This window comes from Notechis scutatus, chromosome 2 (genome assembly GCF_049901735.1).
Source record: "Notechis scutatus isolate UNSWTSFEM ecotype Mainland chromosome 2, rNotScu1.2, whole genome shotgun sequence".
Lineage (NCBI taxonomy): Eukaryota > Metazoa > Chordata > Lepidosauria > Squamata > Elapidae > Notechis > Notechis scutatus.
In genome coordinates, this window is record NC_142010.1 from 253,191,428 (window position 1) to 253,205,463 (window position 14,036).

The 14,036-nt window shown below is 37.3% G+C and overlaps 1 protein-coding gene across 21 annotated transcripts in view; it reads left to right on the top strand.

Annotated features, from left to right (window-relative positions):
• The window catches only part of TCF4 (transcription factor 4), a 434,610-nt gene that overhangs the window by 126,735 nt on the left and 293,839 nt on the right, over positions 1–14,036 (top strand). For 18 of the 21 annotated variants that reach the window (XM_087958608.1, XM_087958604.1, XM_087958616.1 and 15 more), the window contains one exon: positions 13,501–13,562. The exons of the other annotated variants lie outside the window; for them this stretch is intronic. In XM_087958608.1, coding sequence (XP_087814734.1) covers positions 13,501–13,562 — 62 coding nt within the window. The remainder of the gene's footprint in view (positions 1–13,500; positions 13,563–14,036) is intronic. 21 annotated transcript variants of the gene reach the window in all.

The following is a 14,036-nucleotide window of genomic DNA, read 5'->3' on the forward strand; positions in this document are numbered from 1 at the left end:
TATAATTTGGGGAGACAGTTATTAAATCACTTTAAGACTAGTAAATAGTTACAGTCTATAACCCTTTGCAAAATGCTGAGAATTGTGAGTATTGTGGTGCAATAGTTAGAATGCAGTACTGTAGGCTAATTCTGCTGACTGCCAGTTGCCAGTAGTTCAATCCTGACAGGTTCAAGGTTGACTCAGCCTTCCATCTTTCTGAGGTGGCTAAAAATGAGGATCTAGATCGTTGGGGGCAATAGGCTGACTCTAAACTGCTTTGAAAGGGCTGTAAAGCACTGTAAAGCAGTATATAAGTCTAAGTGCTATTGCTATGGCCTTCAGATGGAGAACAAAATCAAAGATTAATTCAAATTAGAAATGGTTTAGCTCAGGAAATATCTCTATCTCTCTCTCTCTATCTCCCTCTATCTCTATCTATTTCTAACTCTGTCTGTCTTCTGTCTCTATCTATCTATCTATCTATCTATCTATCTATCTATCTATCTATCTATCTATCTATCTATCTATCTATCTATCTATCTATCTACCTATCTACCTATCTATCTGATTCTTAATAAGCCTTCAAATTATATATAAAAAAAGATTTTAATAAAAGGTCTCAATAAAATTGTAAGCATTCAACACCTGCAAATTATAAATTATGTTATTGTAGAGTCTGAGATAAAAATAAGATGGTGATATGATTCTTTCATATTTGAAATTCCTTTCTACATACAGTCCTGTCAATGTTATTTCTCTTCTGATCCAAGAGTCACAAGAGTAATGTTCCTTTGATCAAAAAGAGTTGTAGAAACGTGAACAGGTTTTATGAAAGAAATAATTGTGAAGAACTTTATTAATATTTTCATTTTGGGCTTTGATAGGGCTTACAAAGCAGAAGAAACACTACAATTTATTTACATTTTCTAAGTATTCTTGCCATTTAGGTTAACTGTCCCTTTCTATTTCAAGACTGCTCTTTTGGTGTTGCTATTTAACTTTTAGAAAAAAAGATTTTGCCTAGTGAGTGACTTTGCTTCAAATAGCAGAACCCATGTAGGAAAATTGCCTTTGCCCCCAGGTCTTGTCTGTTTCTATTATATAATGTAAACTGAGAAGAAATATTTCCTTGGTATGTGCTGAATGTATCTTTAGGCTTCTTTGCTGCACATTATGGAGGTTTGTAGAAGAAATATGTATGAGAGGGAACGTACAGTACATGTTGGTTTCCATGCTAATCAGCATTAATGAAATTTTCCACCAGTCTTGTAGACACTGAACATTAACAAGGGGCAGGGTTTATCTGGACTGCTATTGTATGTATAGATACAGAATAGTTTAATTCCTTTCTTAAATGGCGAGCTAAATTGTATTTTTCCTTCCTTTGCTAGAGGGAATTATAAAATTATTATTTAATTTCATGGAAAAGAAATTGCTTTTGGATTTTCTTCTCCAGTTGGATCGTAGTAGCAGCAGGATTTTTTTTTTCACTTATCTTAATTCTGTGATGGCTGACTGATGTACAGGCAGTTCTTGACTTACATCCATTCATTTAGTGACCATTCAAAGTTCAACAGCACTGGGGGGGAAAGGGACATATGACCATTTTTCACACTTACAACCGTTGCAGTGTCCCCATGATCACAAGATCAAAATTGAGATACTTGGCCACCGGTTTATATTTAGTTAATTTGTGCTGATGAGAAGCATTTTGTGTGTCCTTTCACAGCTCCTTAAAACAGAATAAGAAAAGATTTTAAATAAGAAGCAGCAATGGCACTCTTGGCTTGAAACTGGATATAGCTTATCTTCACAATTTATGATATTTAACAATATGTGCAAATTATTTTGACTATATTTTGGTCTCTTTATCTTTCAGTCAAAATTCCAGACTTTCAACAGGTCTCCAACTCCACCAAAAGTAAAATGTTGCTTTAATTCTTTTTAAAAGTATAGTAAAATTTAGTTAAAAGTGCCCAGTATTACTAAATCTTCTGCCCATAATCTATTTCTTTGATTAAAAATTAATCTTTCCACCCGCTATTTCCATCTAATTCTAAAATCATTTTGAGAGCAGCATTTATGTCTTTATACTTTTTTTTGTACTAGTGCATTATTTTTTGAACTCTAGATGAGATAAATAATTTAACAGTTTTAAAATAATATAAATGATATGTTCCTCTGTGATGAAGAAATTAGATAATCTTATGTGTTTGCTTAGGGGAGCCTGTATCTTGAGACTTTTATAGCATAATATTAAAGCCCTGAGATGTCTTATTATACCAATACCCAGAAGATTGCTTTAATGAGAAGTAAAGGGTCTTTTTCCAATTACAAGGGAATAACTGTATTAAGTTTCTGTGTTATGTCAACCTGCTTTGATTTGATTACTGCAAAAGAAATGGATTTATCTGTCAGTGTTACTTAATTAAGCCTTCTCATTGATGCTTTGCAGACTAATATAGTGTGGTTTGCACATTTAAGTCTAAATACAAAGAAAATTGGCTGAAAGCTTAGGCACGAGCTATGAAGATAACATACAGGACTGATTGCTTACCATTTTTCAGATCAGTGGGTAAAATTATAATATGCTAAAAGGCCCCGAATGTTGTAAACCTATAATTAAAACTGCTTAAGAGCTGCAAAAGAGCATTTGCTTATGTCATGATAAAGGTTTCTTCTTACTGTCATTCCTAACTTTTCTTTACCCAACATTGTATGTCAAGTAACAGAAATTGAAGCTCAGCTAAAAATATGTTGCCATAAAAGCATTTTGCTTCAAAAATGCATTGGATCAAGCAAGCCTTGAAAGAATTCAACACTACTGATCTTCTAATGTAGAATCATTGACATGTTCATAGAGATTTATTTCTGCTCTTCGGTTTACTGTTCAGATCAAGATGTTTTCTCGATAACCATCTTAAAATAAGTAGAGAAAGTAGAAAGGTTTTCTGTGATACAGGGTACAGGTAGTCCTCGGCTTACAACAGTCCATTTAGTGACTGTTCAAAGTTACAACCGCACTAAAAAGTGACTTATGACCATTTTTCACAGTTACAACCTTTGTAGCATCCCCATGATCATGTGATCAAAATTCAGATGCTTGGCAACTGGTTCATACTTATAGCCATTGCTGTATCCCTAGATCATGTGATTACCTTTTGCAACACAGAATTTTTGAGCTGAATTGTGGTTGTAAGTTGTGGACTAGCTGTATAAGGCTTGATTCTCAAGTGATCCACTGAGGATCAGATGGAACAATTTAAAGAAATCTTGGGCGTGTCCAACTGGGTGGGTTTGGCCAGCTTGACGCCACTCCCCAAACATGCTGCCATGTTTCCTCTTCGCACTGGGTTGACCGGGCTGAAGCAATGCGGGCCGGCCCCTTACATTTTCTAGGATGGCCCCATGTCACCTTTGGAAGCCATATTGACACCAGGTGGGAAGTTCTTGGAATGTATGTGGTTTAGACATAATAGCATTCTTCTTCTAAGTCAAGGTCATGTTATTTCTGCATCTGGGTGAGGGGGTGTCTCAAGTTGGGACGGATGGTGATTGGGGCATGTGATGCGATGATGGATGCAGGAGGTGGATTTGTAGTTTTTACTTACTGCAAGGAACCCTGGAACTTTCAGATTTGGGATTCCTCAGATGTGCCAGTTTACTATCCAAATAAAACGGAACTGTTGAGAGATGTCTGTCTCGGAGTTATTGTTTGGAGTGGAGGTTTTCTGGAACACCGACACCCTGCAGGCCAGATCTGACCACATCACAGGTCGAATCTGGCCCGTGGGCCTTGTGTTTGACACCCCTGATCTAAATGAACAAACTACAATGAACTTCATGAAATTTGTATACTGTACCTATTGATGAACCGTTGAAGATCAAAGTCATTTCAGCACATCCCCTTCCTGGCCTTAAAAACCATGCTAATTTCTAAAATTTGTGTTTCCCAAATTTTGATCATCATCACCCCTCATAATTCTTCCAAACATTTTCCCATTCCCGTCTTCTTAAGCAAAGCCCCCGTAATTAACATCCTTTCTCTGTGTGACAGAATCACTTATGTCATCTTTGAATAAGTTTAAAAAAAGAAAACCTGGTATAATTATTTTAGTGCCTTGAAAGTAATGTGTAGTTTGAAATAGAACTGATAGTTGCATTTCTAGTTCTCCTTTTAAATGTCTTTCAAAACAGTCTGTGGCACACAAATCCATTCCAGTAGTCTCAATCTTTTCTTTCTAAATTTGGGTAGAAATTCGTGCCCTCATTTCCCCCCACTACCCCGAAAAAACAAGCCTATTTTCTGATTTGGCATTACAGTTAAATTTATGCAGTTAGAACACTGAACATTTGGAACTGCTCAGATGTACACTATAGCTGGAGAAGAGTAATGATAAAGCAGGTGCATTTTTTCAGGTAGAAATTATAGGTTTTCAGGCTGATGGTCTCAACTGAAGGGTGAAATCAATGTGACACAGTATTTGGAGGCGTATGTGAGTTGGGTTGTAGCATGTTTTTACAGTTTTCTGAAAAAAAAAAGAACACTAATATTGCAGGCATAAGTATCCTATTCATTCTTATATTTAAGTAGCATATATTGTCATAATTTAACCTGGAGTTCTTATAGGTAGGCATTACTGTAGTGAAGTTTATATTGAGAGTGGAATTTTCAGAGGGTTTTTTTGGCTAGAATTTCTTCATTCCATCATACACAAGAATTAATTCATAATTGCCAATTTATATATCCTGGATTGAAAGGGTTCACCTGCATGAAAATAGTTAATCTCCAAATATTGGATGGGTTTCCAGCCACAACAGAAATGCATTGTGCTAAATTAACAGATTATTTCTTATAAAATGTATTTATAATTAGGACACAAAAATGATGTCAGAATATTACTACTTATACTGGATAAAGGGTAACGAGTAAGTTTGATTGTTATGGATTTGCAAATATTAAAATAGATGTTGCTGAACTATGAATCTCAAACTGCCTTATTTGTAGTATAGGAAATGCCAGTGAAATTCTGTGAACAAAGTTGAAAAGGTCCACTTTGATTAGACTACTTAAATATACTGCTCAAAAAAATAAAGGAAACATAAAAATAAGACATCCTAGATCTGAATGAATGAAATATTCTTATTAAATACTTTGTTCATTACATAGTTGAATGTGCTGACAACAAAATCACACAAAAATTATCAATGGAAATCAAATTTAGCAACCCATGGAGGTCTGGATTTGGAGTTACACTCAAAATTAAAGTGGAAAAAAACACTACAGGCTGATCCAACTTTGATGTAATGTCCTTAAAACAAGTCAAAATGAGGCTCAGTAGTGTATGTGGCCTCCAAGTGCCTGTATGACCTCCCTATAACGCCTGGGCATGCTCCTGATGAGGTGGCGGATGGTCTCCTGAGGGATGTCCTCCCACACCTAGACTAAAGCATCCCCTAACTCCTGGACAATCTGTGGTGCAACGTGGCGTTGGTGGATGGAGTGAGACATGATGTCCCAGATGTGCTCAATTGGATTCAGGTCTGGGGAATGGGCGGGCCAGTGCATAGCATCAATGCCTTTGTCTTGCAGGAACTGCTGACACACTCCAGCCACATGAGGTCTAGCATTGTCTTGCATTAGGAGGAACCCAGGACCAACCGCACCAGCATATGTCTCACAAGGGGTCTGAAGATCTCATTTCAGTACCTAATGGCAGTCAGGCTACCTCTGGCGAGCACATGGCTGTACGGCCCCCTAAAGAAATGCTACCCCACATCATTACTGACCCACTGCCAAACTGATCATGCTGGAGGATGTTGCAGGCAGCAGAATGTTCTCCACGGCGTCTCCAGACCCTGTCACGTCTGTCACATGTGCTCAGTGTGAACCTGCTTTCATCTGTGAAGAGCACAGGGCACCAGTGGTGAATTTGCCAATATTGGGGTTCTCTGGCAAATGCCAAATATCCTGCACGGTGTTGTGCTGTAAGCACAACCCCCACCTGTGGACATCGGGCCCTCATACCACCCTCATGGAGTCTGTTTCTGACCATTTGAGCAGCCACATGCACATTTGTGGTCTGCTGGAGGTCATTTTGCAGGTCTCTGGCAGTGCTCCTCCTGTCCCTCCTTGCACAAAGGCAGAGGTAGCGGTCCTGATGCTGGGTTGTTGCCCTCCACGTCTCCTGATGTACTGGCCTGTCTCCTGGTAGCGCCTCCATGCTCTGGACACTACGCTGACAGACACAGCAAACCTTCTTGCCACAGCTCGCATTGATGTGCCATCCTGGATGAGCTGCACTACCTGAGCCACTTGTGTGGGTTGTAGACTCCGTCTCATGCTACCACTAGAGTGAAAGCACCGCCAGCATTCAAATTGACCAAACCATCAGCCAGAAAGCATAGGAACTGAGAAGTGGTCTGTGGTCACCACCTGCAGAACCATTCCTTTATTGGGGATGTCTTGCTAACTGCCTATGCTTTCTACCTGTTGTCTATTCCATTTGCACAACAGCATGTGAAATTGATTGTCAATCAGTGTTGCTACCTAAGTGAACAGTTTGATTTCACAGAAGTGTGATTGACTTGGAGTTACATTGTGTTGTTTAAGTGTTCCCTTTATTTTTTTGAGCAGTGTATTTCTGTATTTTAAGAAATGTTTAAATTCTCCATGGTGAGGCTTTTATTGTTGGTTTCAAATTTTCTGTCACTTAGTACATAATCTGTAGTGATGTAAAGTTTATTCTGTAAACATTTCTAGATGCTTATAAGCTATATGCATTAATATCACATTGAAATTTTGGTATACTTTTCAAATAATTAGGTCATTATTGTTTCTAATTTATTTTGGAGGAAATAGAATTTTCAGGAGGCAAATATGAGAGAGAAGACTTAGACTTATATACCGTTTTACAGTGCTTTACAGCCCTCTCTAAGCGGTTTACAGAGTCAGCATATTGTCCCCAACAATATGGGTCTTCAGATTTTGGGGGGCAATATGATGCTCAAATGAGCATCAAAGTTGGGGAAGCTAAAAAATATTACATATATTAAGATTGGTTCACACATTACCATGAATAGTAAGCCCTGAAATTCTTAACTCTGATTTATTAAGTAAACCATAATTACTTGAAGGCACATAATATGCTAACCCAAGGTAAAGAGACCCTGTGGATTTTACTTCTCTAGTCGTTGCCGACTCTAGGAGTGGTGCTCATCTCCGTTTCAAGGTCACTGAGCCAGTGCTGTCTGAAGATATTTCCATGATATTTCCAGAGTGCTGTTACCTTCTTACTGTAGTGGTACCTATTTATCTAGCCACATTTGCATGCTTTTGAACTCTAGATTGGTAGGAGCTGGAGTGAAGATGGGAGGTTAGCCCATTGCATGGCAATTGGGTCTTGAACCCACATTGCTGACTTTCCAACTGAGAAGCCCAGTCTCTTAACCACTAAGTCACGCCGCTCCATGCTAACCCAACACTAAATAGATTTCATAATGGCTTTTCAAGATTTGGGAACCCAGGCAAAATTTCCTGTTACATAAACTACGCTAACTAAAATTTTTATATAGATTACTAGGATTCAATAACGGTGCTCTTTTGTAGTTGTCTATCCTAGGTCTTAAATTCAGAATCACCCATTTTTCATTTCTATTGGGTACTGCAGTGCAAATTTCCAAATGGAATAGATGACATGGGGAAGGAATCTAGACATAAAACCTACTGACAGGTAATTCAGAGTTTCATCTATGATTTTGGATGTGCTTTGAATGAAAGTAAAAAAAAAAAGTTAATAATCAGTTACATAACACCCATGATTTTAAAGAGCTGTCTCTAATTAAGTGAATGCAATGGTTGATCTGATCTGTCATTTAAATTATTCCTATTTTTTTAAAAAATATACATAATTAAATATTTATCTGGAATGTCTTTCTAACATTATTAGCACTTGAATGTTTCATGAAGACATTAGGAATGGTGATGCAGAGAAACACATTATTAACAAGCAAACACAATAAAATGCAAGGAAAGAAAAAGAAGAAAAAAAGAAAAGGTCTTGGTTTAAGCAAGCCTCTTTTTCAATTGTGCAGTACAGTTTCAAACACATAATAAAGATAATTCAACTTCATAGTCTGTATCATTTACATGCTTAGCTTTGATAATTTTAGAGGAATTTTTTTTGTATTAATAGGATTAATATAGTTCAAAATGAATCAATGTCAGATAATATTGTAGCCTCCCTTTTTAATAAATCAATGGCAAGATTTTTCCTGGAAAGTAATCTAAAGTGAAAATGTGTGGATTTAGTAATTTAGACAGATTTAATTCATACTTACAAAGTGATCATCCTATTCCCTTATGGGTAAGCAGTGTTATGCAAAACACCCAAAGAGAGTAAGAAATAGTTCAACGAGGAATAAAAAGCATAAAGTCAGAAAATAAAAGGAAACATACTTAAATCTAATTTACACCAATGCCATTTACCTCTGAATATTCTGCAAACTGTTCTTCCACCACTTCCATAAATCACTATGCAAACTGCATTTGTTCTTTAAAATTCTCACTTATGCACTTCAAGGGTCTCATTAACTTTAACCACAGCTGTCTTGATCTTTCCTTTTCTCATAACCCGTTTCAAGTCCCTTCACTTAGCGACTGTCTTATTTCAGTGGCCATTCACAGGTACAAGAGTGATTTAAAAAAGTAACTGTAAAACCTTCACAGGTCTATAAAGCAAAAGAAAGCTACAATAAGATCAGAAGCACAATCAGGGTTTCAGCTAACGACCACTTTAAAAGCTGAGTTGCAAGTCCCATTAAAAAATGACAGTATAAATTAATACAGAATTGTCAATTTAATTTAAAGACAATGTATAAACCAGAGATTTCTGGCATTTTCTCAATTTAGGCCATATTTTTGACCTTAGCTGTGTAATATAGTTTACTGGTTATGTGCTATAATCCATCAGAGTACCTCACTCTATTCACTGAATGAATATCAGTTTGCACTATTAGTCAGTCTGAAGAGTTGACGGATAAAAACAATAGATTCAACCAATAGCACTTAGACTTATATGCTGCTTTACAGCACTCCCTAAACAGTTTAGAGTCAGCCTATTGCCCCCAGCAATCTGGGTCCTCATTTTACCGACTTCAGAAAAATGGAAGGCTGAGTCAACTTTGAAGCTGTCAGGATCGAACTACTGGCAACAGGCTGCATTCTAACTATTACGCCACGATGCTCACAATTCTCAGTATTTTGCAAAGGATGAGAGACTGTAACTATTTACTAGTCTTAAAGTGATTTAAAAACTGTCTCCCCAAATTATACTTCCTTTGCCAAGCTCCTGTGGTTATCTTTGTACATCATCACGCATCTAACAAACAGACAAAAGTCTCTCTATTACTTATGTGATAAGTTAGATTTGTTCAATTTTTGTCTTGCTCACGGCAGCTAATCTACTCTTTAATAAAGAGTATTACAATCCTGGCGTTGGGCAGAGTCATCCTGCAATACTGTATTCTAATCACTGCGCTACCACGGCATAAAATACAGGTAGTCCTCGTATAATAATGCTAATTGGGACTGGAAATGCCTTTGCTAAGCAACACAGTCATAAGTCATGCCATTTAGCAACAACCACTCTGGCAGTCCCAGTTGCCAATGTTAAATTCAAATCAGAGAGGTCATCATGCAACTGCAGCTTCCTGAAGGCTTCCCCATTGACTTTGCTGGTGGGAAGGGAAGGTTGTAAGTTGTGATCACATGACCACAGGAACACAGTAACAGTCATACACATAATGTTCAGCATTATTATAAGTTTGAAAGGTCATTGAATGAGTAGTTATTTAAATGAGGACCCCTTGTAGTATAAAATGACCCATTCACTTTAAAAAGTGAAAGAAGAAATAAACCAAAATCACATGTATAACATTTATGCAGAGAACAACTAGTTGAAGAGAGAGATTTTGAATAGGTTTCTAAAAAGTATATCATAAACACATTTATGAATCTTAGGAACAAGAGCATTTCAGAACAAAGTATATGAAGTTCTTTGTATTCTTCCAAACTTAATACAGTGGGGAAAAATTCACTAGGACTTGTTAGCTTTAAAGTTATTCTTGCTTTGCTAGATTGCTTCTTAACTGGTCAATCATTGGAGAATTTAAATATATATTTTAATGAGTAGTCAGGCAAGCTATTTCTGTAGTGTTTAATGTGCTACAAATATATATTGGATGCTACCTTAGACATTAGAGCTGAGGGACTTTTATTTTCTCCTTTGAGCCTTGGTGCAACTGCCATTGTGTATCCCCATGAACACAAGGCACTGCCTAACTACCTATGAACCATCTTCAGTTGCATTTAAAGCAACTACTCTGTTTTCTTCTTAAGCCTATCTCAGTAAGACTAGAAAATAACACAATCTGCCCTTTTTAAAGTTTCTCACGTGAAAGTATTTCTTCCCTCTCTTCATTTTTCTGTTCTGAAAAGAGTTGATTAAATGAAGATTCATAAAGAACTATACCAGATTTCTGCAAATTATTTGAAAATGTGGAACAAAGAAAAGTACAAATGTAGGATTTTTATGGGCTTGGTTCATGATTCTCCAAAATTCTGGACACACAAACACTTCTCTATAGGAAGTAATAAGTCCATCCAGTATCTGCAGAACTAACAGGATTAATATCTTGGGTCAGGAAAGAGATTAATAGAAACCCCACAGGGTACATTTTGATTCATACATCTCAGCAGTATCCATGGGCACTGAATATTAATTATTGTTACTGTTATTATTGAATTTTCAGAGTTTTCAACCATAACTTCCCAAAAGCTCTAAGATGTTTTTTTAATATTCACCAGTTTCAGCAATCTTTTTTTTTTAAGATGGTCCCTTTCAGATATATTAGGGCTATGCTGACTGAAATTCAAAGCTAATATATTGGTTGTTAATTCATCATTTTGGTTGCATTTTTCTGCATCTTTATCTATTACCACATCACTAAAATTATTACCTTAGAGATATGGCAATATACCATATATAGCTGCTGTTATATAGTATGTTATATAAAATTTAATATGTTATTTAAAGTTGTTTGTATCTATATCTATATGTAAGAGCCAGTTTGGTCTAGTGGTAAAGGCACCAGGTTAGAAACTGGGAGATTGTGAATTCTGGCCCACCTCAGGCATGAAAACCAGCTGAGTGATCTTGGCCACTTACACACTCTCAACCCAATTCACCTCACAGGATTGTTGTGGTGGGGAAAATAGGAAGAGGGAGGGAGGAATGTTAGGTATGTTTGCCACTTTGAGTCATTTATAAAAAAGACAGGGGTGGGATATAATCAAATAATGGGGACATGAGGGCTCAGTGGTTAAAGACACTGAACTTGTCAGCTGGAAAATAGGCAGGCCGGGTTCAAACCCCATATGATGGGGGGTAGCTTCCATTACTTGCCCCAGCTCCTGCCCACCTAGCAGTTTGAAAGCATACAAATGTGAGTAGATAAATAGGTACCTCTCTTGGTGGGAGGATAACAGCAGTCAATTTGCCTCAGTATATAGTCATGCTGGTCACATGACCAAAGAAATGTCTTTGGACAATGTTGGCTCCCTCGGCTAGGAAATGGAAATGAGCACAGCCCTCTAGAGTTGGACACAACTGGACAGGGAAACCTTTACTTTTACCTTTATTAATAAATAAATTTAAAAATATTAGCACTTTTTTCACGTAATGATCCTTAATCCTTAAATTCTTTTTCTTCTCATTTTCTGAACACTCTATGACCCTTTCCTTGTTCAGTCCCATTGACTCTAATCCCATCAAGGCTCCATGCAGAATTGTTTCCAGTATGCATTATTTTATGTTTCTTTACACTGAAGCCCATTGGCCAGCATAATGCCTATTATTTAAGTTTGGAGAGAAGTTAGTGAAACCTTTGCTTTGTCTACATAGAATAATTTGGTGGATTTAAAAGACCAAAGTGAGGGCTCCATGAAAATTCATTAGCTGAGTTTGGACTAGTCCTTGCCTCTCAGGCTAACTTAATTTTCAGGACCTTGCTCTGAGCACTCAAAGGAAAGATGGCATATGAATATAAGAACACAATTATTTGTAGGAAAAATAAACTACAGGTAGTCCTCGACTTACAACAGTTCATTTGGTGACCATTCAAAGTTGCATTGAAAAAAGTGATTTATGACCATTTTTCATACTTATGACTGTTGCAGCATTCCCATGGCCACATGATCTACATTCAGATGCTTGACAATTGATTCAAATTTTAATGGTTGCAGTGTCCTGTGGGGGTCATGTGATCACCTTTTGCAAGCATCTGGCAAGCAAAGTCAACGGTGAAACCAGATTCACTCAACAACCATGTTACTAATTTAACAACTGTAAGGAGTCACTTAACAAATCTGACAAGGAAAGTTGTAAAATGGGGCAAAACTCATTTAACAAATATCTCACTTAACAACATAAATTTTGGGCTCAATTGTGGTTGTAAGTTGAGGACTATCTGTATAAGGCTTGATTCAAGTGATAACCATATTAAGACATATGCTAACCCAACTCCGAGAAGACCCGGTCCTGGCGTGCCGGGGGCCGCCACCGGCCTCACACCATCCAACGGGCTGTGCCTCAATCAGAAGGATTTGGGCCCCCCGCCAGAGTGCTGCCGGGGAGTGGGTCTTCTGTACGCCACATTTCCCACGTCTCACTGCGGGACGGGGATTCAGTGCTGGGCTTTTCCCTCTTGCTTTTATTTCCTCTCTTTTATCTCTTAGGCTTATTTATCTGTTAGATTTATATCCCACCTTCTCTCCAACAGCTCAGACTTTCAGAGCAAAACTCAGTTGAGATCTCCATCCTGTGGCTTGGCACATCTTGGCTTATGGTTTTTAACTCAGAACTTTCTTTTCCTGATGTACAGCATGGCATAGCTAAATAAGCATCTTTACTGCAAATTAGAATGAGGCCATATTGAATAATTGATTGTCTTCCATTTGAAGAGGAACGAAGTTCCCTTTTAAATAGCAGGTTTAAATCCATTACAGATTCAAAATACAAAAGAGGTGCTTCCCAAACCGGTTTCTGATATCTGCTTTTAAGAAGGAATATTCTATAGAAAAGTGGGAAGCAAAATGTTTATCTAAAAACACTTTGCCTCTTTATTTGTTTTGCAGGAGCATTGGTGTTATTGTTGAGGCTATGCATTTCTGTGCTAGGTTTCAATTCAAGTTGAGTCAGTGACTTCCAGCCACTTCTGAAAGACTGGAATAATTTTTATGTGCAAACCTTGGGTTCCTGAGGGTCCAGTTCATTTCTGCTGTGAATTTAAATGAGTTAATTTAAGTGGTTGGGTCAGAAGCCACTATCATTGTAGTAGCCCTGTGCCTGATTCTTAATTAAAGGCAACAGGAGATTAATTTGAAACATTAATTTAAAAGTGCCTATACAAAAGGAAAGAATTATTGCAATAAAGCCTAAAGAACTTTTTTGTCCCTAGATGTAGAAGACAGAACTAGCTCAGGGTCCTGGGGGAATGGAGGACATCCTAGCCCATCCAGGGTAAGTACATCTAATCTTTTTTTATTCCTCACCAGCCTTCCTCTGTATGCAAATTTAAAATCTAAATGGGAATTGTGCACCTGATTGCATAGGAAAATGTACTTGCAAGTTTGGCTGTAGAGCAACCTCTTCCCAGGATTGCATTAAAAAAAAAAATCTGATCTCAAAGTTGAGTTTGACATTTGCTGTGTTTCTGATTGGAAGTAGTAAGAAGCCTCATTAAATGTTTTGTCTTATGTGTCGCTATCATTCCTTATCTCTCTTTGTAAGCTGCCTGGATTCCTCCCCTCCCCTTTTATTTGGCTGTTGATTTCTCATTTGTTGTAGGGGTCTTCCCAGATATTTAATTCCAGGACAAAAGATTAAATATGAAGGTGGGACTTTTTGGATGCTAGGAGTTTTAACTCTCCATTTTAACTTTTTAGAAAAGTGTGTGTGTGTTATTCAAATTATTTATTTATTTTATTTATTTAT